This window comes from Coregonus lavaretus (assembly GCF_964263955.1).
Source record: "Coregonus lavaretus genome assembly, chromosome: 37".
In the NCBI taxonomy this organism is placed as follows: Eukaryota; Metazoa; Chordata; class Actinopteri; order Salmoniformes; family Salmonidae; genus Coregonus; species Coregonus lavaretus.
Window position 1 is genome coordinate 29643329 of NC_140024.1, and position 25616 is coordinate 29668944.

A 25616-nucleotide genomic window follows, 5' to 3' on the forward strand; every position below is an offset into this window, starting at 1 on the left:
GAACGCTGCTGGCACCCGCCCACCCAACTAGAATCACTACTCTCGACGGGTCTGACCTAGAGTATGTGGACAACTACAAATACCTAGGTGTCTGGTTAGACTGTAAACTCTCCTTCCAGACTCACATTAAGCATCTCCAATCCAAAGTTAAATCTAGAATCGGCTTCCTATTTCGCAACAAAGCCTCCTTCACTCATGCTGCCAAACATGCCCTCGTAAAACTGACTATCCTACCGATCCTTGACTTCGGCCACGTCATTTACAAAGTAGCCTCCAACACTCTACTCAGCAAATTGGATGTAGTCTATCACAGTGCCATCCGTTTTGTCACCAAAGCCCCATATACTACCCACCACTGTGACCTGTACGCTCTTGTTGGCTGGTCCTCACTACATATTCGTCGCCAAACCCACTGGCTCCAGGCCATCTATAAATCACTGCTAGGCAAATCCCCGCCTTATCTTAGCTCATTGGTCACCATAGCAACACCCACCCGTAGTATGCGCTCCAGCAGGTATATCTCACTGGTCATCCCCAAAGCCAACACCTCCTTTGGCCGCCATTCCTTCCAGTTCTCTGCTGCCAATTACTGGAACGAATTGCAAAAATCTCTGAAGCTGGAGACTCTTATCTCCCTCACTAACTTTAAGCATCAGTTGTCAGAGCACATTTACATTTACATTTTAGTCATTTAGCAGACGCTCTTATCCAGAGCGACTTACCTGAGCAATTAGGGTTAAGTGCCTTGCTCAAGGGCACATCGACAGATTTTTCACTTAGTCGGCTCGGGGATTAGAACCAGCGTCCTTTCGGTTACTGGCACAACACTCTTAACCACTAAGCTACCTGCCGCCCTGGACCGATCACTGCACCTGTACACAGCCCATCTGAAATTAGCCCACCCAACTACCTCATCCCCATATTGTTATTTATTTTGCTCATTTGCACCCCAGTATCTCTATTTGCACATCATCTCTTGCACATCTATCATTCCAGTGTTAATACTAATTGTAATTATTTTGCACTATGGCCTATTTATTGCCTTACCTCCATAACTTGCTACATTTGAACACACTGTATATGTATTTTCTGTTGTATTTTTGACTTTATGTAACTCTGTGTTGTTGTTTTTATCGCACTGCTTTGCTTTATCTTGGCCAGGTCGCAGTTGTAAATGAGAACTTGTTCTCAACTGGCTTAGCTGGTTAAATAAAGGTTAAATCTTTTTATATATTTTTTTTATGACAGCTTTGCACACTCTTGGCATTCTCTCAACCAGCTTCATGGGGTAGTCACCTGGAATGCATTTCAATTAACAGGTGTGCCTTCTTAAAAGTTAATTTGTGGAATTTCTTTCCTTCTTGATGTGTTTGAGCCAATCAGTTGTGCTGTGACAAGCTATACAGAAGATAGCCCTATTTGGTAAAAGACCAAGTCCATATTATGGCAAGAACAGCTCAAATAAGCAAAGAGAAACGACAGTCCATCATTACTTTAAGACATGGAGATCAGTCAATACAGAACATTTCAAGAACTTTGAGCGTTTCTTCAAGTGCAGTCGCAAAAACCATCAAGCGCTATGATGAAACTGGCTCTCATCAGGACCGCCACAGGAATGGAAGACCCAGAGTTACCGCTGCTGCAGAGGATAAGTTCATTAGAGTTACCAGCCTCAGAAATTGCAGCCCAAATAAATGCTTCATAGAGTTCAAGTCACAGACACATCTCAACATCAACTGTTCAGAGGGGACTGTGTGAATCAGGCCTTCATGGTCGAATTGCTGCAAAGAAACCACTACTAAAGGTCACCAAAAAGAAGAAGAGACTTGCTTGGGCCAAGAAACACGAGCAATGGACATTAGACCGGTGGAAATGTGTCCTTTGGTCTGGAGTCCAAATTTGAGATTTTTGGTTCCAACCGCCGTGTCTTTGTGAGACATGGTGTGGGTGAACGGATGATCTCTGCATGTGTAGTTTCCACCGTAAAGCATGGAGGAGGAGGTGTTATGGTGTGGGGGTGCTTTGCTGGTGACATTGTCTGTGATTTTATTTCAAATTCAAGGCACACTTAACCAGCATGGTTACCACAGCATTCTGTAGCGATACGCCATTCCATCTGGTTTGGGCTTAGTGGGACTATCATTTGTTTTTCAACAGGACAATGACCCAACACACCTCCAGGCTGTGTAAGGGCTATTTGACCAAGAAGTAGAGTGATGGAATGCTGCATCAGATGACCTGTCCTCCACAATCCCCCGACCTCAACCCAATTGAGATGGTTGGGATGAGTCGGACGGCAGAGTGAAGGAAAAGCAGCCAACAAGTGCTCAGCATATGTGGGAACTGTTGGAAAAGCATTCCAGGTGAAGCTGGTTGAGAGAATGCCAAGAGTGTGCAAAGCTGTCAGCAAGGCAAAGGGTGGCTATTTGAAGAATCTCAAATATAAAATATATTTCGATTTGTTTAACACTTTTTTGGTTACTGCATGATTCCATATGTGTTATTTCATAGTTTTGATGTCTTCACTATTATTCTACAATGTAGAAAATAGTAAAAATAAAGTTAAACCCTTGAATGAGTAGGTGTGTCCAAACTTTTGACTGGTACTGTGTGTTTTTTATATATATATATACAGTAATCCCTCGTTTATCGCGGGGGTTACGTTCCGAAAATGACCCGCGATAAGTGAAATCCGCGAAATAGAAAACTTTTTTTTTTTTACAATTAGCAACTATTACATGTATACAAATACAGTGACTCACGTGTAGGCCGTTTCGTCGACATTATGGGTTTAGAAGATGTTCGAAATTACAAGATAATTTGGCCAACTTAATGTAAATTTGCCAAGCTGTTTTATGTACGTACACATAACTGCACGAGACGACAAAATGATAGCACAATTCGTAGCATGTTTTGATACAAGAAGCGGGAGTGAGTTTTTAGCGAATCAGAATGCAGAGCACAATGCACCAAAAAAAAAAAAAAATGCATTATGAAAATCCGCGAAATAGCGAATCCGCGATAAGTGAACCGCGAAGTGGCGAGGGATCACTGTATATATATATATATATATATGTACAGTGGGGAAAAAAAGTATTTAGTCAGCCACCAATTGTGCAAGTTCTCCCACTTAAAAAGACGAGAGAGGCCTGTAATTTTCATCATAGGTACACGTCAACTATGACAGACAAAATGGGGGAAAAAAATCCACAAAATCACATTGTAGGATTTTTAATGAATTTATTTGCAAATTATGGTGGAAAATAAGTATTTGGTCAATAACAAAAGTTTCTCAATACTTTGTTATATACCCTTTGTTGGCAATGACACAGGTCAAACGTTTTCTGTAAGTCTTCACAAGGTTTTCACACACTGTTGCTGGTATTTTGGCCCATTCCTCCATGCATATCTCCTCTAGAGCAGTGATGTTTTGGGGCTGTCGCTGGGCAACACAGACTTTCAACTCCCTCCAAAGATTTTCTATGGGGTTGAGATCTGGAGACTGGCTAGGCCACTCCAGGACCTTGAAATGCTTCTTACGAAGCCACTCCTTCGTTGCCCGGGCGGTGTGTTTGGGATCATTGTCATGCTGAAAGACCCAGCCACGTTTCATCTTCAATGCCCTTGCTGATGGAAGGAGGTTTTCACTCAAAATCTCACGATACATGGCCCCATTCATTCTTTCCTTTACACGGATCAGTCGTCCTGGTCCCTTTGCAGAAAAACAGCCCCAAAGCATGATGTTTCCACCCCCATGCTTCACAGTAGGTATGGTGTTCTTTGGATGCAACTCAGCATTCTTTGTCCTCCAAACACGACGAGTTGAGTTTTTACCAAAAAGTTCTATTTTGGTTTCATCTGACCTTATGACATTCTCCCAATCCTCTTCTGGATCATCCAAATGCACTCTAGCAAACTTCAAACGGGCCTGGACATGTACTGGCTTAAGCAGGGGGACACGTCTGGCACTGCAGGATTTGAGTCCCTGGCGGCGTAGTGTGTTACTGATGGTAGGCTTTGTTACTTTGGTCCCAGCTCTCTGCAGGTCATTCACTAGGTCCCCCCGTGTGGTTCTTGGATTTTTGCTCACCGTTCTTGTGATCATTTTGACCCCACGGGGTGAGATCTTGCGTGGAGCCCCAGATCGAGGGAGATTATCAGTGGTCTTGTATGTCTTCCATTTCCTAATAATTGCTCCCACAGTTGATTTCTTCAAACCAAGCTGCTTACCTATTGCAGATTCAGTCTTCCCAGCCTGGTGCAGGTCTACAATTTTGTTTCTGGAGTCCTTTGACAGCTCTTTGGTCTTGGCCATAGTGGAGTTTGGAGTGTGACTGTTTGAGGTTGTGGACAGGTGTCTTTTATACTGATAACAAGTTCAAACAGGTGCCATTAATACAGGTAACGAGTGGAGGACAGAGGAGCCTCTTAAAGAAGAAGTTACAGGTCTGTGAGAGCCAGAAATCTTGCTTGTTTGTAGGTGACCAAATACTTATTTTCCACCATAATTTGCAAATAAATTCATTAAAAATCCTACAATGTGATTTTCTGGATTATTTTTCCACAATTTGTCTGTCATAGTTGACGTGTACCTATGATGAAAATTACAGGCCTCTCTCATCTTTTTAAGTGGGAGAACTTGCACAATTGGTGGCTGACTAAATACTTTTTTCCCCCACTGTATATATAAATAATTAGTGTATATGAATAAAAGGTGTGTACAGCATAGGATGAGCCATTATTAGAATACAGTATATACAAGTAGGTAAAACAGTATGTAAACATTTATTAAAATGACCAGTATTCAATGACTCTATGTAAATAGGGCAGCAGTCTCTAAGGTGCAAGGTGGAGTACCGGGTGGTAGCTGGCTAGAACAGTGACTAAGGTTCAGGGTAGGGTAGAGGGCGGAGGCCGGCTAGTGGTGACTGTTTAACAGTCTAATGGCCTGGAGATAGAAGGGTGATTCTCATGAAACCAGTTTTAAACATGTATGTAGCAAATTGAGTTACAAAACCATGATGCATCAGCAAAATTCAACTATCATTCTCAGGATTAAGATGTATAGTTTTTGGTAAAGTGTCTTTTTTTAAATACATTTTTAAATGTTGCCTTAATTTTGTGCATTTCCACCCCAAATAATAATTACCTAAATGCGTGCTGATTAAATTCTTGGGTAATTTTATACAATTTTATTTTAGAAAAATCTAACTTATTATAATAAAACACAATGTTTGTCCGTAAATCATAAAAAATTGTATACTAGTTAAAGTTTACATTAAACTATATAATAATTATTAGATACAAACACAGTGGACATATCTCAATTCCAATCAGTTTTTTAAATAAAAGTTTATTCACCCATGATGCATCACTAGAGGAGTAGTAGAAGTTAATTTATTTGCTGATATGCCTTCAGAATGAGGTTTTTATACTCAAACACCCCCTTTACCTCACTTGGCCTTCTCATGACCCAAATGGCTAAAAAGCTCAATTTGGGAAAAAGTCAGTTTTTATTTTATTTAATACGAATTTTAAATATTTGTATTTTCAGTGTTTATGTTTAACTGAGGTCTTTTCGTTAAGGGAGAAATGTTAAAACATATTAGAAATTGATTTATTACTTTTTGGGACTTTTGCAGTAATGAGATTTTTGGGAAATTGTGGTAAAATGCATAATATCTGATCCAAAAACATACGATTTATGAAATGGATAAGTACAGATCCTAATCTCAGTAATCAAAGAGGACATATTGTAAAAAATGACTCTTGAGAATTTTTGGGTCAAATGTCCGTTTCGTGAGAATGACCCAGAACTTGTTTCTCAGTCTCTCGGTCCCAGCTTTGATGCACCTGTATTGTCGCCTCCTTCTATATGGTAACGGGGTAAATAGGCCGTGGCTCAGGTGGCTGATGTCATTGATGATCTTTTTGGCCTTCCAGTGACACCGGGTGCTGTAGATGTCCTGAAGGGCAGGCAGTGTGCCCCCAGTGATATGTTGGGCTGACCACACCACCCTCTGCGGATGGTGCAATTGCAGTACCAGGCTGTGATGCTCTCAAGGGTTAATCTGTGTAAGTTTTTGTGGGTCTTTGGGGCCAGCCAAATTTCTTCAGCCTCCTGAGGTTGAAGAGGCGCAGTTTCCCCTTCAGCACGCTGTCTGTGTGAATGGACCATTTCAGGTTGTCAGTGATGTGCACGCAGAGGAATTTGAAACTTTTGACCCTCTCCGTCGACGTGGATGGGGGTGTGCTCTCTCTGCTGTCTCCTGTAGTCCATGATCAGCTGCTTAGTTTTGTTGAGGGAGAGGTTATTTTCCTGGCACCACTCTGCCAAGGCTCTCACATCCTCCCTGTAGGCTGTTTCATCGTTGTTGGTAATCAGGTCTACCACTGTTGTGTCGTCAGCAAACTTGATGATTGAGTTGGAGATATGCGTGACCACGCAGTCATGGGTGAACAGGGCGTAAAGGACGGGGCTGAGCACGCACCCCTGTTGGGCCCCCGTGTTGAGGATCAGCTTGGCGGAGGTGTTGTTGCCTACCTTCACCACTTGGAGTCGGCCCGTCAGGAAGTCCAGGACCCAGTTGCACACGGAGGGTTACAGACCCAGCTTAGTGATGAGCTTGGAGGGTACTATGGTGTTGAAGGCTGAGTTGTAGTCGATGAACAGCATCCTTACATAGGTATTTCTCTTGTCCAGGTGGGATAGGGCAGTGTGCAGTGCAATGGCGATTGCGTCGTCCGTGGATCTGAGGCGATATGTGAATTGTAGTGGGTCTAAGGTGTCTGGTAAGGTGAAGGTGATATGGTCCTTAATGCGTACAAAAGCTCCACACCCACCAGTGTCTACATAAGCTGCTGTAGGTTGAGCATTTGACTGTTCTCTCCCCCTCCCGTTGAGGCAGATCGAAATTGGTCCAGTGTGTCACCGCACTGTATTGACCTGCCCTGCACTCAATTTGTTCGCCTCCCCTGTCTCTAAGTGGGGCATGCTGTACTCAGTTTGTTGCGGATCAGCTTTTGTTTATCCATTAGCGTTTATCAGCCAGTAGTAATACATTTTTGGAAGGGGCTTGCTGCTGTGTTTGCGCCACGTGACCACTCACTCACTCAACACACGCCACGTCATTCTGTTGAATATGATCCTCCATGTTGTTAGATAAAGGGCCCTCTATGTTCTGGAGCAAGGGACCTCATGATGCTTTATCTCTGCCCTAAAGGCTGGCCGTTTTAGGAGTCCTCCACTCACAAGACAAGCCCATAAAAAGACCATGTGACCATACTCTTGGAAGAGGCATAGGGCACATGCTCGCCCAGACCCTTAGTGGTTCACTCCTAATTAGTGAAGAGAGACAGAGTTTGGAAGTCTAGTAGGTTACTCAGAAATAGATTTTCAATTCAAATGCAATACTTAAATTCTAATTTAAATTCAAAGAGGATAGATAGTGGATAGATAACCCAACTTTGACTGATAGGCTTAAATAACCCAACTTTGACTGATGGGTCTAAATAACCCAACTTTGACTGATGGGCCTAAATAACCCAACTTTGACTGATAGGCCTAAATAAGCTGAAAGTGGTTGTGTAACCGATTAGTCCTTCTTTAGTTGTTTTGTAGTTGAGGTAGTCACTGCTGGGGTGTCCAGGTGCTCCATTTCAGGTTACGCCTAGGATGCTGAGTAGTGTAGAGTTACTGCACCTGTGTCCGTGTGTTGGGCAGCCAGCCAGTAAGCATCTGGAGTAGTGTCAGCGGTGTGACGGATGGCCTCTGAGTCTCTGCTGTCGTGCAGCAGATGGATGGTCTACAGGCAGGATAGTCTGTCTGAGCATGTGGTGCTGACAAAGGTACATTTGGTGCACCAAAATGAAATCCACCATGGCTTGACCCTGGGTTTTTCAAAGGGCTTTGCCTTTATGATTACGTGCTGAACTTGAGTCCTAGCCAAACATGGTTCCGAGGTGCGAAACCCGTTTTGCGTTATGTTAAGCAAAAGCAATGTACAAAGTCTGAGAGACATCATGATAACATTTGCCCTTCAACTGACATGGGGAGGCCAGGGATATCTTCTGGGAATGTATCAGGTTGTCATTCTCTAGTCACTCAAGGTTGAGCTGCTGGACAGTTGTTGATCGACTATCCCCTGAGAGAGAATGTTTTTAGCCTCCACGATGACACAACTGAAATGTTCCTCCAGTCTTTTATGAGAGGAATTCTTTGAGACTCCTGCACTGTTTCTATGCTCTGTCAGGCCCACTATCTTATCTCCTTGATCCTGACAAGATGCTGAAAGCCCCTAAGGCCTTTACTAATGAAACACATCTTTATATTGTTGTTTTTATTGTTTACAACCTATAGAAAACATCATAAAGAAACATTTTATTAGATAGATCCAAATGGAGCCAACTTTTGGAGGAATTGTTTTGGTCTCTGGGTTCCCACCCACCCCCCCCCCCCCAAAAAAAAAATGACAGCCTCTTCCTGTTTTCTCTGTTCTTTTGTTTACTGCTGAAAGGTTTGGCCATTTCTTTGTATCCTCAACCGCACATGCATTATGGAGCCAGGGGTAGGCTGGATCCAGGGGTGGGCTGGATCCAGGGGTGGGCTGGATCCAGGGGTGGGCTGGATCCAGGGGTGGGCTGGATCCAGGGGTGGGCTGGAGCCAGGGGTAGGCTGGAGCCAGGGGTAGGCTGGAGCCAGGGGTAGGCCGGATCCAGGGGTGGGCTGGAGCCAGGGGTGGGCTGGAGACAGGGGTAGGCTGGAGCCAGGCACCGCTTGACCTGTAGAGTTGGAGAGCCAAATTTAGTTTTACTCTGTGGCAGAACTGTGTACTATACAAATTCTTCCCCAATCACCAGGTCCACTGACATGTTGGTTGTGTTTGCAGTATCACTGATGTGCGGGACAAGCAAGAGAGATGTGTTTTGTATAGGCCTAGATCCCCAAATGAATCAAGCCTCCAGGAAGCCGATGTGGAGAACATATCCCCTGGGGTAGGTTTTCCTGAGTCGGGGTGTCTTTGCACCCTGTTAATGCCTCAATCCCAACTAAGCCTACTTACGCACCTTAACATGGCAACGTTTTATTTTCCACAATTTGTTTTATTCGTTTTTCCACCGGTATCGGCTGTTATAGGTCTCGCTCCCTGCTCCTTTTCGCATCTTGGAAAAAGCAGTTTCTTCCTCTCCCCACACTGGGGCATTTGGTCTGAGGACAGGTGTGCTCTCTTTATTTTTTTTTCACTCCTCAATTGAACTCCCGTCCGGGTCAAAGGTCAACCATGTGCAATTACTTTGTGCAACCCAGCAGCTCTGAGTGATGTAACATGACGACCGGGGGAGTATCGGGCTTCAGGAAGTAATAATAACCAGGGCCCTGCAGCTGACACTGCAGGCTCTGCTAAATTAAAGGGCCTCAAGTCGTCATGTCGCCTTTTGTCCCAGAGGCCCTCGACCACTGTTAAAGAGGGGAAGGGTGTTTAAGAACGGGAGGATACACTGTCCACTTATAGCTCTGCTAGCTTATCAGTTTGAAGTTTCACACAAAAAGCCCATTTAGAGAGAAATGGCCTGGTTCTCGGTGCCCTGTCACCAAACGGCACCATAGGGCCTGATTGTGTAGAGCAGTCAGAGGAATAGGACAAGCCTTATCTGCCTGCTCAGAATAGGGGCTGGAGGGGCTCACAGACCTACCGCTGTTATCAACACAGCCTGTGTGGTGCTTTCCGTTGAGCAGATTTTCTGGAGGAGGCTGGGCCCTCAACAGTGCTTTGCGACAGCCCCGCAGTTCCTGTGGTCGGACTTTACGCATGTTTTCTTCACTCTAAATGTCTGCCTGTTTCTTGAAGTGGGATTTTGGAAACTTTGTTGTCTGAGTAACCGGAAGCCAGGGGATTTGAGCAGCCTGAGTGCAGCCAGGGAAGTGCTGTGTTTTTCCACCACATGGTCTCATTCAGACCGGGGAGACTGGAGGCTCGGCTGCTCATGTGAAACGGTCAGTACTTTGTCTAAACTGACAGATAACACAGGCTACTTCTTTTAGAGGAAAGACATCATTTAACTCAACTCTGTCAGCTGAGAGTGATTTTACCATTAGGCTAAATTAGGCCTTGTGATTGATAGTTAAGCCTAGCATAAAATGTTTTGGTTTACCTGAGACCTTTGGAATGTTTAGCTTTTATTCCTTGACTTTATTTGTGTCTTTTAATCTCAACAGATCCACTGTTCCGCCACAGTGGTTGAGAGTTGATTTGAGGAGCCCAGTTGTGTTTCCTATGTTCTGTATTTTTGTGCAAGCAGAGCAGCTATTTGGCCTCTTGTTCCCTCTGTACCTCTCCAGTCCCTGGTCTCGGTCAGACAAACACTGGGATGGCCGCTGGGTTAATATTTGCGCAGCGTGGGCTGCTAATCAGGCCAGTAAACTGGACACCACCCTTCCTGGAGCGCTATCTATCTTGCACAACAGCTACTACCTCAGCCTCCATAGCAGTCCAGTCCCACCCTTGCATCTGTTTGCTTTCTCTTTCATCCTTCGTTCAGGCTTGCAGTAATGGTCTGCCGCTGTCAGCGACCGGGCGCAGGGAGACAAATGTTCTTTAGAGAAATGGAGAGGTTTTGTTTGTTTGTTTGGTTTTCTTCCAGAAAGCACCGCCGACCTGTCTGCTCCTGCCCCGGGGGGCTAAGTGAGGAGAGCAGCACCATTCCCTGTAAGCTAGCGCTCTTCTGCCTGAGATGGATGTGATGGCCTATGCAATACTCAGTGGGCCTGTGCACAGTCACCTAACCCCTGCAGGTTATGACTAGCCTCCCCCTTCTCGGCAGAGCAGAGATCATGTATAGTATGGCGGTAGTTTGTCTATGGCTGGAGTTGAATGAGGAAGGAGGGTAAAGGTTGGTTAACCTTTTAGATAAGCTTATCTGTATCAGAGTTTGACTGTGTGTCAGTTGCTGAGGTCTAATGTCTATCCAACGTCACCGGCTGACCATACAGAACATTAGGAGAGTGGAGCGGCCAGTATTGATGTTTTGCTGATTACTGGGTGATTTGGTAGGACTGTAGGAACAGCATGACATGCTGCACACAATGATGAGTGTTCTCTGTGGTGACACAACACAACTGCCTCTTTCTGTGGCCAAAGCAGAGAGCTCTATGGCTTTCTCTTAGGACCAAACTGGTTTCTGCCAGTCATGACAAGCAACAAATCAAATCAAATTGTATTTGTCACATGCGCCGAATACAATAGGTGTAGACCTTACAGTGAAATGCTTACTAACAAGCCCTTAACCAACAATGCAGTTTTAAGAAAGAATACCAAAAAAATACAATATAAAATAATACGAAATAAAAGTAACAAATAATTAAAGAGCAGCCGTAAAAATAACAATAGCGAGTCTATATACAGGTGGAAACGGTACTGAGTCAATGTGCGGGGGCACAGGTTAGTTGTGGTAATTGGGGTAATATGTACATGTAGGTAGAGTTATTAAAGTTACTATGCATAGATAATAAACAGAGAGTAGCAGCAGCGTAAAAGAGGGGGGGGGGGGGCACTGCAAATAGTCTGGGTAGCCAATTGATTAGACGTTCAGGAGTCTTATGGCTTGGGGGTAGAAGCTGTTTAGAAGCCGCTTGCCGTGCGGTAGCAGAGAGAACAGTCTCTGACTAGGGTGGCTGGAGTCTTTGACAATTTTTAGGGCCTTTATCTGACACTGCCTGGTATAGAGGCCCTGGGTGGCAGGAAGCTTGGCCCCAGTGATGTACTGGGCCGTACGCACTACCCTCTGTAGTGCCTTGCGGTCGGAGGCCGAGCAGTTGCCATACCAGGCAGTGATGCAACCAGTCAGGATGCTCTTGGTGGTGCAGCTGTAGAATCTTTTGAGGATCTGAGGACCAATGTCAAATATTTTCAGTCTCCTTAGGGGGAATAGGTTTTGTTGTGATGTGGACACCAAGGAACTTGAAGCTCTCAACCTGCTCCATTACAGTCCCGACGATGAGAATGGGGGCGTGCTCAGTCCACTTATTTTTCCTGTAGTCCACAATCATCTCCTTTGTCTTGATCACGTTGCGATGCAGTGCCTTAGACCACTGCACCACTACGTTTGTTTGATGACCTGTCTTAATTCTCTTACTGAAAGCCTTTGTGGTGTCAACTGCAGTGCCACCGTCATTCAAAACTAAACACATCCCTTTCTTTGATTACTTGTTTGATTACATAATCATGGATTGTACTGTTAGGAACTGGGTTAGTCTCAACTTGTAGGCCACCAGGACCAAAAGCCATTTCCTGTGCTCACCCTACTGCTCTAGTTTGAGCTTGTTCTGAACACTGTGTTGATGGAAAAGTGTTGCTTGGTCTTATTCTGACCAACCTTACCCTTATCTATGCCTCATTTGCACGTGTCAAACTCATTCCACGATGGGCCTAATATCTGAGGGTTTTCCCTCCTCCTTTGTACTTGATTTGATGGATTAAGGTCCCCCTCACCTGTCTGTCTAGGTCTTAATTGAAAGGAAACACTAGGCCTTCCATGGAATGAGTTTGACACCCCTGCATTAGTGACTGTAAGATAGCAGCACACTATTATGAGCAATATTTTGAATATTCCCTCAATGATTAGCCTACTAACAAGGCTAACTTCTGAATAAAGCTAAAGCCTAAAAGGTGAGCGTAGAAAAGCTGAAACAACAAGCCTTTCAGAAGCTACCCAGTGTTGCCTGCCTAGTCAGTCTGGCGAGGCAGGAATTGGCAGCCTCCCCTCTCTGCGAGCACGTGATTTCAGCCTATTGAATAGTGCGCACTTCTGAAGTTCCCTTTGGCTTTGCGCTGCTGCTGCAGAGCACAACCCAGACAGACTGTAAACCGTAGCTCTCCGTCCGTCCTCCTAATAACTCACATGGGAGGGAATCATCAGGGTGTGCCTCACTGAACTTCAGAGAGAGGACAACATCTCCTATCATGGAGGAGAATGAGAGTGAAGACAGGTAGGCAATGACTAGGCAAGTTAGTTCTGAAACTTTGCTATTGAGCTGCCTGTGCCTGCTATCGTTGAAAAGTTGGGGACTTGAGAGCGAGGCGTTTGTTCTCTCATTTGGCACCTGTAATTATAGCTCCCTCCACTAAATCTTAGAAGGTGTAATTTGGGAACCGTTTTTTTTTGTGTCTCATTTAGGAGAGGCGTTTTCTACTCTACAGTGTGCCCCTGTCTCACCACCCACAGTCTTGTTATTTGTGAGACAGGCGATTGTCTTTTGGAAGCTCTAGAAGTCTAGCGACAGGGCTTTGGGACGAGGCATGCTCTGCGTGTAAATCCGTTAAAGTGAATGCACCGTTGATTTAAAGTCAAAGAGCCGTCAGGGAAGAGCCACTTTGATGTCACTGGACGGGCTCCAGATGAAAGGAAGTAGGTGGTGGGCTCTCCGGCAGGGCACACAGACAGCCATTCTGATAAGGTCACTGTGCCAGGGCGCCCTGCCGCCTGCCACAGCTGCCGCCTCTCTCTTTAGGCCACAGAATGATAATAAAAACGTATCTCGTTATCCTAGTCCCTCACCAGCCCAAGCCGAAGACATCATCCAATTTCCAAATGTTTGACATGGTATTCGCTGGGATAGCGTCGCTTCTTGTTTTTCTGTTTTCTCTCGAAATGAGAAAGGGGGGGGAGGGGGGGGAGGGAGCATTCCTCTCTGAGCTGTGTAATGTGAGAGGGGCTGGCTGGCATGCAAACCTGATGCTAGGGCTGCCCCCCCCTTCTCTCTCTGACTCTCTCTCTCTCCCAACCACTCTCTTCGGTTGCCTAGAGACTCGCTGTGGGATGCATGGTAACAGCAGGGAAAGGTCATCCAAACCTTTGAGAAGTTAGTCATCCCCTACAGTGGAGGTAGTAGGGGGGCTCCAGTGGAAGGTGGTAGGGGGGCTCCAGTGGAAGGTGGTAAGGGGGCTCCAGTGGAAGGTGGTAGGGGGGCTCCAGTGGAAGGTGGTAGGGGGGCTCCAGTGGAAGGTGGTAGGGGGGCTCCAGTGGAGGTAGTAGGGGGGGCTCCAGTGGAAGGTGGTGGGGGGGCTCCAGTGGAAGGTGGTAGGGGGGCTCCAGTGGAAGGTGGTGGGAGGGGCTCCAGTGGAAGGTGGTAGGGGGGCTCCAGTGGAAGGTGGTAGCGGGGCTCCAGTGGAAGGTGGTGGGAGGGGCTCCAGTGGAAGGTGGTGGGAGGGGCTCCAGTGGAAGGTGGTAGGGGGGCTCCAGTGGAAGGTGGTGGGAGGGGCTCCAGTGGAAGGTGGTAGCGGGGCTCCAGTGGAAGGTGGTAGGGGGGCTCCAGTGGAAGGTGGTAGGGGGGCTCCAGTGGAAGGTGGTGGGAGGGGCTCCAGTGGAAGGTGGTAGGGGGGCTCCAGTGGAAGGTGGTGGGAGGGGCTCCAGTGGAAGGTGGTAGGGGGGCTCCAGTGGAAGGTGGTAGCGGGGCTCCAGTGGAAGGTGGTGGGAGGGGCTCCAGTGGAAGGTGGTGGGAGGGGCTCCAGTGGAAGGTGGTAGGGGGGCTCCAGTGGAAGGTGGTGGGAGGGGCTCCAGTGGAAGGTGGTAGCGGGGCTCCAGTGGAATGTGGTAGGGGGGCTCCAGTGGAAGGTGGTAGGGGGGCTCCAGTGGAAGGTGGTAGGGGGGCTCCAGTGGAAGGTGGTGGGAGGGGCTCCAGTGGAAGGTGGTAGGGGGGCTCCAGTGGAAGGTGGTGGGAGGGGCTCCAGTGGAAGGTGGTAGGGGGGCTCCAGTGGAAGGTGGTAGGGGGGCTCCAGTGGAAGGTGGTAGGGGGGCTCCAGTGGAAGGTGGTAGGGGGGCTCCAGTGGAAGGTGGTAGGGGGGCTCCAGTGGAAGGTGGTAGCGGGGCTCCAGTGGAAGGTGGTAGGGGGGCTCCAGTGGAAGGTGGTAGGGGGGCTCCAGTGGAAGGTGGTAGGGGGGCTCCAGTGGAAGGTGGTGGGGGGGCTCCAGTGGAAGGTGGTGGGAGGGGCTCCAGTGGAAGGTGGTGGGAGGGGCTCCAGTGGAAGGTGGTGGGAGGGGCTCCAGTGAAAGGTGGAGGGGGGCTTCAGTGGAAGGTGGTAGGGGGGTTCCAGTGGAAGGTGGTGGGAGGGGCTCCAGTGGAAGGTGGTGGGAGGGCTCCAGTGGAAGGTGATGGGAGGGGCTCCAGTGGGTGGAAGGTGGTAGGGGGGCTCCAGTGGGTGGAAGGTGGTAGGGGGGTTCCAGTGGAGGTAGTAGGGGGGCTCCAGTAGGTGGTGGGAGGGGCTCCAGTGGAAGGTGGTAGGGGGGCTCCAGTGGAAGGTGGTGGGAGGGGCTCCAGTGGAAGGTGGTGGGAGGGGTTCCAGTGGAAGGTGGTCGGGGGGCTCCAGTGGATGGTGAGGGTGTTCTAGAACACTCCACTGGAGCGTATCTTCTTCCCTCAGCTAGGCCCTTGATTGGTCAGCTTGGTGTCTCTGACTGTGGTGGGAGTGGGGTTTCTTTCTGCAGAGGTGTTTGGTGGGGGGGTTGTAACGGGCTAAAGGTCAGCAGTGATGTCATCCCAGGAGTGATGCAAGTGTCATTGTGAGAGCAGTGTGGGCGCTTCTGCTTGTTTTTGCTGCTTTGGAACCACACGATTCTCTTCTATTGTAGTCACCTTTGAACTCTGCAAATATAACCAAGCAACAACACAGCAAAATCTTGCCAATGCACTTATCTCCATTTATGATGTGGTAATGGAAGGGCTGTGTTGCTGAATTTTGTGTTGCTATCTTATGCAAGTGCACATGCAAACGTTCAGAGTGAGCAGGCTTTGGAAAAAATATCCCCCTCCCAGTACTTTTCCAGCGTTCTCTTGAGAAATGGCACCACGGTGTAAAGCCTTCCAGGACGAGCACAGATGCAGAAGTGAAGCTGTTCAAGCTTCCGTCTTGTTTTATGAAGAAAATATTTAAGCAGAAGGATAAAAACAGGAGAATATCTGCACTTTATTAGGCTAGCCTGTATAGTGAAGAGAGTTTGTTACCACAGGTGTGTGTGTGTGTGTGTGTGTGTATGTGTGTGTGTGTGTGTGTGTGTGTGTGTGTGTGTGTGTGTGTGTAGCTTGTTCAGAATAAAACTGTAAAAGAAAAGCCTGTATACTGTAGGTCAACTTTCCTTTTCACTATGGAAATCAATCAGCCAATCTGCAGCATCCAGTCATTTGTTGACATGGGCCTTTTTTCTATCACCATGCAGACTGGACTTTCTCATCAAACAGTAATAAATGATAATAGACCTACATTTATTTAGGCCCAGTGTCATTTTATTTGAATTGACATCCCTTCATAGCCACTTACCTCGTTGACCTTACTGAAATCAGATTGTTATGCCATGTCCATGGTGAATTTGATTACCATAGGACATTTTGACCTTTCACTTGAACATTGCTCTTTGAATTAATGCTGTAGATAAGAACCTTTACCGTTCGCGTTGAATATTTTCAAGATTATGGTGTGTGGGTGTGAGCATCAAAACAACATTCCATGCGTAGGTTGATCATGCGTAGGTTGATCATGCGTAGGTTGATCATGCGTAGGTTGATCATGCGTAGGTTGATCATGCGTTGATAATATGCTAACGTTGTCTTTCTCCTCTCTTTTGAATTGTTCTCTGTCCAGGTATGGCCTCACAAGTCTTGATCTACCCACCACACATTTATCAAACCCAGACTAGTGCCTTTTGCAGCGTGAAGAAACTCAAAGTCGAGCCCAGCAGCTGTGTGTACCATGAGAGAGCCCACCCGGGGACTTATCTGAACGGCAGAACCCTTGGCATAGCGCACCCGATCAGACTTGCTCCCTCCTTTGCGACCCGAGACTCGGCGGCGGGTGTGAGAACGTGTGGCGGCGGGCAGGAGTTCCCTGTACAGACGGTGGCCGTGCACTGCGTACGGAGAGAGCGGAACAGAACAGTAACAGGCCCAGCGGAGGCCCAGCAGCCCCAGGACACAGGGCCAGTCCCCTGGCAGGGCAAGGGGCAGGAGCAGACGGACAGAGATAGGGAAGGCAGCAGTAGTGGAGCGACAGGAGGAGGGGAAAGGGGGGAGGAAGGTAGAGGAGGTGGGGAGGAACAGACAGAAGGTGACTGGGAAGAGGACGATTGTGGAGGTTTGAACTCGGCCGAGAGCTCTCAGCGATGTGGGCTGAAACGTAAGAGCGAGGAGCTTGATAACCGCTGGAGCGCCATGCAGATAGTGGAGGACCTGCCCATGTTGCCAGCCATGATGCAAACGACCAATGGGGGGAACCCGGCTGGGTTGCCCGCGCCGACAGCTGTAGGGGGCGCTGGAGGACCCCCAACCAAACAGGGAGCGGCGGGCGGAGCAGGAGGGGGTGACGGGGACTACCAGCTGGTGCAGCACGAGGTCCTGTGCTCCATGAAGAACACGTACGAGGTGTTGGACTTCCTGGGCCGTGGCACCTTCGGACAGGTGGTAAAGTGCTGGAAGAGGGGCACTGGGGAGGTGGTGGCGGTGAAGATCCTGAAGAACCACCCATCGTACGCACGCCAGGGCCAGATCGAGGTGGGCATTCTGGCCCGTCTGAGCGGGGAGAACGCGGATGAGCACAACCTGGTGCGGGCCTTCGAGTGCTTCCAGCACCGCAGCCACACCTGCCTGGTGTTTGAGATGCTGCAGCAGAACCTCTATGACTTCCTCAAGCAGAACAAGTTCAGCCCGCTGCCTCTGAAGGTAATCCGGCCCGTGCTGCAGCAGGTTGCAACGGCCCTGAGGAAGTTGAAGACCATGGGCCTGATCCACGCCGACCTGAAGCCGGAGAACATTATGCTGGTGGACCCTGTCAGGCAGCCCTACAGGGTGAAGGTGATAGACTTTGGCTCAGCCAGCCACGTGTCCAAGGCTGTGTGCTCCACATACCTCCAGTCCCGCTACTACAGGTGAGTGTCTACAGAGGTTTGGGTGGAAGGTTAGACATTCAATGCTGGGTTGTTTGTGTACAATACAGGCTGTCTATAATAAGTCAGTGAGTCAGTGCAGGAGAGGCCAGGATGATCATATTCTGACAGTAAATCCTTACAGTTTGAGAGTAATGACATATCCTCCCAGATATGCTTGAGCTTCTGCTAGGGAGCTGAGATCATCTTAAAATCTAATCTCACCAGAGGTTGACTTTCACTGGTGTCCACATACACTGTAGGCAACCATGAGGTAGAGCTGCACAATTAATCCATTTGACATCGAAATCGCAATATTGACATGTGCAACGTCCATATTGCAAGAGATTTATATCACATGCAATATTGTGAAATCCACTCAGCTGTGTGTAATGTCCGTTGTTGTAGTTTACTCAGATTTATATTTTTTTAGTCTCCTCTTGCGGCTGCTTTCCACACACACCAAGCCTCACCCTGTCGCTCAGGAAGAGCACTTCCTCCTCTTACATCCACCAGAAGTTTGCATGCTGTTCTGTTAGGTCAAATTCAGTCAAACAAGCACGATGCTGCTTACCCCTTTGCTTTTTTAAATAAATCATTATATTTCTATGATTCCAACCGTTCATCCAAGTGTTTTGATTTTTATCGGAAGTCAAATCACAATCACAGTCAAATGAAAATAAAATTTAGATTTTTTTTGCCCATATCATGCAGTTCTACCGTGAGGTCAACAAAAAAAACGCCCTCCTGAGGTCAGGCAAGGATACGTCTCTTCTACTGCCTAACATCCTGTGCATTCAGGAGCTACATACCACGACTTGTGAAAAATGTGACCCCACAGTGTTACTGGCAGGGGGTAGCCTGCTCACGTCCACTCAGCCTGGGAAAGGAAACAGTGTTCTGAAAACAGACTGCAACACAATGAGGCGGGGGGAGAAAAAAAATCTATAACTGTCTGTATGAGTTTGTGAACATCTCACACATTGTTAGCAGTCCCGTTGAGGCTGGGTTAGGATTGAGCCGTCAGCCGTCTGTAGGATTTGTTAAGATGTCATGGTGAGCAAGGAACTGCCTGTAGGCAAATATTAGAAGTCTTAGCCCTCTAATGCATAGGCCTATACTTCCGCCCATTGGATTGAACGTCAAGGAGCAAAAAGGCCTACATGTGTACTGTATGTGTGTTTCCCTGGGAAGGAAATGTGTATGTTGCATAAAGACCATGCTAACCAGTTGAGGATGAACAACTTCTCTCTCAAACAAAACACCTCCCGAGTCCGAACGTAACGCTGTTACGAACCCTGATGCGTAACATAGCAGCCTATCTGGTATGTTTATGTTGAGAAGAATGTTTCTTCTGCTCTTGGACAGGCGAACGGAAAACCCACGAGACGAATTACCCTTGGCAGCACCCTATGGGCGCCGGTAGTTTTCAGTTTTCAGAAACGGGCCCTGAAATGATATGAACTGTTACGTAAGGGTCTGGAGAGGAATGACCTAGTTTAGTGTCAGTCAGTAGTCTGTGGTTTCTGCCTCTTGGCTGCTGTGCTGACAGTCTATTTGTGTGATGAGGAGGATGTTTAGTGAAGAGTCAACCCATTCAGCGCTCAGTTCCTGAGAGGTCTCATCGGAGGAAGAACATGCAAGATGACTTGTTTTTGTGACCGGAAAATACATTTGTCCTCCTTAAATAGAAAGCACTGTACTGTCTCTCAGAACATCTCATAGGAGCAGCTAGGCCTATTTATACATTATATATGGGGTGGAGGGTTTGACTGTTTGTTAAACAGCACAGAGGTCTGTCTTCTCGTAAAATGTCATGATGGAGTTCTAATGTAATGACTGTAATGGTTCTGTCAATGGTTGGCTGCACAAAATAAGGCATTAGCCACCATTAGCTTCCAACTGCTCTGGTACCAGATCCTGTTCTGTATGATGGTGGTGAATGATGTCACCCTGATGAAGGCTTTAATACTGAAACGAGTCAGGTTTAGAATGCACCTTTTTGCTGAACCTGAATAGGCCTGAGTCTGTCACAGACTGTGGTTTTCCTTCAATTCATACACCTTGGTCGGTCTGTGAGGTAGAAGTAGTAGTAGCCTATTCTTTTCCCCTTGCTTGTTGTGGTAGCACAGGTCTGCCTTAGTGGAGGACCTGGCAGCTCTCCTGTTTTCCACTGCCTCAGAAGAGCAGCATCAGGCAGCCCTACTGCACGAGGATGGATGTTTCTAATTAACCAGTTCTAATTAAAGTCTCTGCTCTGGGTCTGGAGAGAGAGAGAGAGGAGAGGGGAGGGGGAGAGACAGAATGGGCCTGTGTGCACTGCAGCCATGTCCTCAGTAAGTAGGCCTAAGTGAGCGTAACACAGGCTAGGCTTCTCTGTTGTCTGGTTCACTAGTGCTTTGCTATTTGACATGTTCATTGAACAGACCAACACATTTACATTTAAGTCATTTAGCAGACGCTCTAATCCAGAGCGACTTACAAATTGGTGCATTCAATTTAGGATAGCTTGTGGGACAACCACATCTTGATCACAGTAAGTACACTTCTTCAAACAAGCAGCTGTGAGCAAAGTCAGTGCAGTCAGGGACAACTAGATCTCGATCACAATAAGTACCATTTCTTTAAACAAGTCAGTGCTAGCAGGTGAAATAAGTCAGGTGTTAGTTTAGACAAAAGACAGTGGTAGTAAAGGGGGGGGGTAGAAGGATTACTATTCTACTATTCCAGGTATTCCTTAAAGAGGTAGGGTTTCAAGTGTCTCCGGAAGGTGGTCAGTGACTCTGCTGTCCTGGCGTCGTGGGGGAGCTTGTTCCACCATTGGGGTGCCAGAGCAGCGAATAGCTTTGACTGGGCTGAGCGGGAACTGTGCTTCCGTAGAGGTAGGGGGGCTAGCAGGCCAGAGGTGGATGAATGTAGTGCCCTCGTTTGGGTGTAGGGTCTGATCAGAGCCTGAAGGTAAGGAGGTGTCGTTCTGCAAGCTGTTGTAAAAGTGACAGTATAAAAGCCACATGTCAATTGAGATTGTGTCTGTACCACAACAGACAGTTCAATTGAGATTGTGTCTGTACCACAACACAGACAGTTCAATTGAGATTGTGTCTGTACCACAACACAGACAGTTCAATTGAGATTGTGTCTGTACCACAACACAGACAGTTCAATTGAGATTGTGTCTGTACCACAACACAGACAGTGTGAAGTCCTGTGCGTGTTTTCATTTGCACTATAAAGATCCTCAACCCGTATATCTTTCCCAGCCCTGGGTCTTCTGCTGGCTCTCACAGTGACGAGGTCAGCCACTAGGGACTGACTCACACGTCTCAAATTCATGTGCGTCATCTCATTCCAATTCCAGCTTTTTGCCGCATGTCTGGAGAGGCTCGAATTCAACACCACACACACACCCACCCACCCACCCACCCACCCACCCACTCTGGAGATATAGCATGTTGTAGACTTATCGTCAGTTTAGTGTAGTTTGTCTGTCTGGTACAGTGTCCAGCATCGTTGTCAGATAATTCAATAGAGCCACAACAAGCCCATCCACAGCACAGTGACTCAAGTCCACTGACACACATGGTAGCCATGCAGCAGTGTCTGTTTGTGTCCCAGAGATCAACAGTCTGTCAGCTTTTCCCTTGGGGAAAATGTCAGGAATGTCCTGGGGGATCTTGGCGCGCTCTGGGGTGTATTCATTACGCCGATTCTGTTGCAAAAAGTTTTGCAACAAACAGTTTACTCCAAACAGAAACCGTTTTGAAACAAAAACAAGAGCTTCCGGTATGTCCCTCTCCGTTTCATTCCATTTGTTCTGTTAGCTTCCGTTTATTTCTTAAACGATAAACGTTTTCCTTTGCAAGACGTAATGAATACACCCCTGCTGTGCATCTGCTTTAAACACAGAGTTTCCAGGTTTTTAGGGATCATACATGTATGCTTCCAGGGTTTGATAAATGTTCCTAAAGCCCCATGGGAGTTGGAGTGTACTGTACTTGTTATCTGTAGTGCAGACTTGGCACCTGTTAGATAATATGTTGTAGTTACATAGGTGTGGATGCCCCTGCTGCTCCCTCTGATTAAATCTGAGGGTACAATCTGTCTGAGCCCATGCCACCCTCTTACTGCCCTAGACTAGACTCCAGTAGTCTGTGCAACATTACTTTGCACTCTGCTGTTGAGATGGTGCAATTTGATTGGTCCCCCATTAAAATTCAGGATGATATTTTTTATTTTAATTTGTTTACATCTGAGATAGCTCCTCCCCCACCCCCAAAAGCAGAGCCCCTCCTCCTACTCCAGGCAGTTGTTTTTGAGGCACTCCCTATTGATATCTGATTGGTGTTGTGACCGGTCAGTGCGACCGGTCAGTAATTTCATTTTGAACATCAGCAGCCCAGCAACTTTTGACTTCTGAATACAATGTGCAAGTGACATTGTTCTAGGTCATACTTTCGGTTCCTGTCCCCTAATCTTTTGCATGGGCTTGACGATTATATCATAAAATTCATGAAAACAAAGTAATTTAAGATACAGTACCAGTCAAAAGTTTGGACACACCTACTCATTCCAGAGTTTCTCTATTTTTACTATTTTCTACATTGTAGAATAATAGTGAAGACATCAAAACTATTAAATAACACATATGGAATCAGGTAGTAACCAAAAAAGAGTTTGAAGGTAGGCCTTGAAATACATCCACAGGTACACCTCCAATTGACTCAAAATATGTCAATTAGCCTATCAGAAACTTCTAAAGCCATGACATAATTTTCTGGAATTTTCCATGCTGTTTAAAGGCACAATCAACTTAGTGTATGTAAACTTCTGACCCACTGGAATTGTGATACAGTGAATTATAAGTGAAATAATCTGTCTGTAAACAATTGTTGGGAAAAGTACTTGTGTCATGCACAAAGTAGATGTCCTATCCGACTTGCCAAAACTATAGTTTGTTAACAAGACATTTGTGGAGTGGTTGAAAAATTAGTTTTAATGACTCCAACCTAAGTGTATGTAAACTTCCGACTTCAACTGTATGTAAATAAATAAATACAATTATATTTGTGTTTGTGGATGAATTTACTTCTGCCGGATGCTTTTTAAGAAGTTTGGCCCTAAAGACTGTTGCGTTACGTTTTTGCCCATTTGAATACCATTCAAAAAAGCCTACAAAAATTCAAAAACTACAGTGCTACTTCCTGGAAAGTGGTGCATCACTTTCATACCGTATCTATTGAACAAACTGTATAAACCAGACTCTGGGTTGGAGCGTGCAGAGGCTGGCTAATGAGACTCCGCTAACTGGAACTTCCATTCCCTCTATGATGTGCTGACTTACTTTGCAAGTTATATATGAACTCTCATATTTGCCATCTTAATTTTCTGCATGTGTTACGGGTGAGGTTGGCAGAAGTTCTGTGGTATGATTATCATTAAAAGTGATGCCGTCATTGATCACTTACTGACAAGTTTTGTCTGACAAACGTAATGTTCTCCTCACAATTCACTGGGCTCTATCATCAGAGGAATGGCTGTTGGTCTAGCTGAATGCATAATTCATTTGAGGTGCCAGGCCAGCAGACCACATATGCAAAGAAATATTGGGTGCTAAATTGTGCTAAAAGCCTAAGAACTCATCTTTGCGAGTACTCCCCTGCCCTCCTTTTGATTAATGGTAGTCACTGGCTGAGTGTGAGAGGTTTAATTCCTCAAAGTGAGATGGAAGGAGTCAGGGATTAGTTTGTGCTTCTAATGTTATGCTTTAGCGTCCGGGGGAGGACCTCTCTTTGGACTGGTTTAGACTCTAAAGCGAGCCATTTAAATAGTAGTGTTATTACTTGGGAATTTGAGGTTTCTCTTCCTCTAAAGAACTGATGGGAGATTTAATTTGATGTATCAACAGAGGATTCAGTTTGATGGAACTTTGATGGCATCTCATTCAATTACGCATTGCAAGAGACCGAAAGTGAGGTGAATCGATTGGAAAGAGTCTGAACAGGCCTCCTTAAAATGTTCAGCTAAGTTGTATCCATAGGGAATAGATGGATGCTATTCGTCAGCTAAATGCAGTTACATGGAATTGCGCTCATGGAAGTTGACACCATCGGCTAGTCTGTCAATGCAAGTATCACGTAGCCTAATCGTGTGCTGATGTGGTGTCATCTCAGAGACGCCTAGACCTTCTATCTGGTTTTCTTAGTCAATTTGTTTAAAGAAACTGACACATTTCAAATGAGCCTATTTGCTTGTTGTAGCTTATTCTGTGAGGTTATTCACTTTTGTAGTTTGAGTCAGTCGCTAAAAAAAATAAGAAACAAACACTTCCTAAGAGATGACAGTATTATGCCATTATCTATGTCATTTAGATTCGGCCTAGTTTCTTAGTAATGTGTTTGGCTTGGTGGAAAAGGGAAGATACTGTAGAATGACTGGGTCACACGGCAGCTCCATGTTATCTGTCTTAGTACAGGGGGATTTACATTTCATTTGAATAATTCATGCTGCCTGAACATATTCAAATAGGAGACTTGGTTCTGGGTTATCCCTTTCCCTCTCTGTATGCAGTGTCTGTAGATTCCTGCTCTCTGAGGTGAGATGTGTTGCATTGACCCGAGTTGTGACTGGCGTTCTTCAGAACACTAGAAAACCGCACGCTTGTCATAGATGACTTGGTTATTCAAATGACATCTTTGTGCAACCTAGGCCTAAGTTTCCACCTTTTGTAGGCCTATGCTTTAGTAGCCTTGCATACAGAGTTCATAGGAGTTCCAGTAATTTCTGTTGATGGATGTGAGTAGCAACAGGGGAAGCTGCAGCAACACGTATGTAATAAAAAGGCATGGTGATCTCTCTCATGATCTGTCATTTACCTTCTCTCTAGTTGTCCGTCGGTTGCAGGCTAAACATGAGGCCTAGTCATTTTGTTACGTAATAGGTTTAAGCTTATTGACAGGTGTCAACACAGAATCCCTTTAATTATTTCTGTAGATCGTGAAGACATCTCTTGAATTAAATATTAAACAAGCTATATCCAGATGTGTGTACTCAAGAGAATTTAGGTTGCAGTAAGTTACCACTTTGACTGTTTTTGCTTTCTCTAGCCCTGATAGTACAGTCCTGGTGACTCTCTTGGTGTGCAGGTCAGCTGCAAAAGAGAAGCCCACAACATCCTCTGGTTTTAGCTCATATCTCTGCTCTCTCTGACACATGCCCTGACACACACAGACACACACCCTGACACACACACACACACACACCCTGACACACACACCCTGACACACACAGGCCTCCATTCACTCACTTCTGGTAAATGCACCATATTTCAGGAAGTGACTCAAAATAGAAGCGTCTCACTGTAGCCCCTACACTGTACTTTAGTGACTTTGGGAAGGAAGTTAAATACAGTGTGCAGCTGCTCTCTTCCATTTGCCAGTTCTACCCATCGAAAGCCCGGGTCGCCAACTCATTCTCACCAGCCATTTTATCTTCAGATAACAGTTTATAGCAGTATATTGCCTACTTTCAATGGAGGGCCACACAGAATGATGATAAGCCTAGCGCACCAGTGGTACTTTGATGGTGTCAGAAGAGCTTGCTTGATGAAGATTTATATTCAACCTAATGGGGGATGTCATTTTGCAAGGCAAGGAGGGCAGCGATATCAAGTATGCCACGAACAAGGCACCAGATTAATTCAGTTGAACAAAT

General features: G+C 46.3%; 1 protein-coding gene across 2 annotated transcripts in view; it reads left to right on the forward strand.

The window, feature by feature from the left end:
- Window positions 1–25616, forward strand: part of LOC311111205 (homeodomain-interacting protein kinase 3-like) — a 51957-nt gene that overhangs the window by 3261 nt on the left and 23080 nt on the right. Inside the window, exons 1-2 of one of the 2 annotated variants that reach the window (XM_084153914.1) lie at window positions 12817–12985; window positions 16631–17909. In XM_084153914.1, the coding sequence (XP_084010040.1) occupies window positions 12970–12985; window positions 16631–17909 (1295 nt within the window). In that variant the 5' untranslated portion in view covers window positions 12817–12969. Of the gene's footprint in view, window positions 1–12816; window positions 12986–16630; window positions 17910–25616 lie in introns of those variants that run through there. The other variant, XM_084153915.1, reaches the window with a different exon arrangement.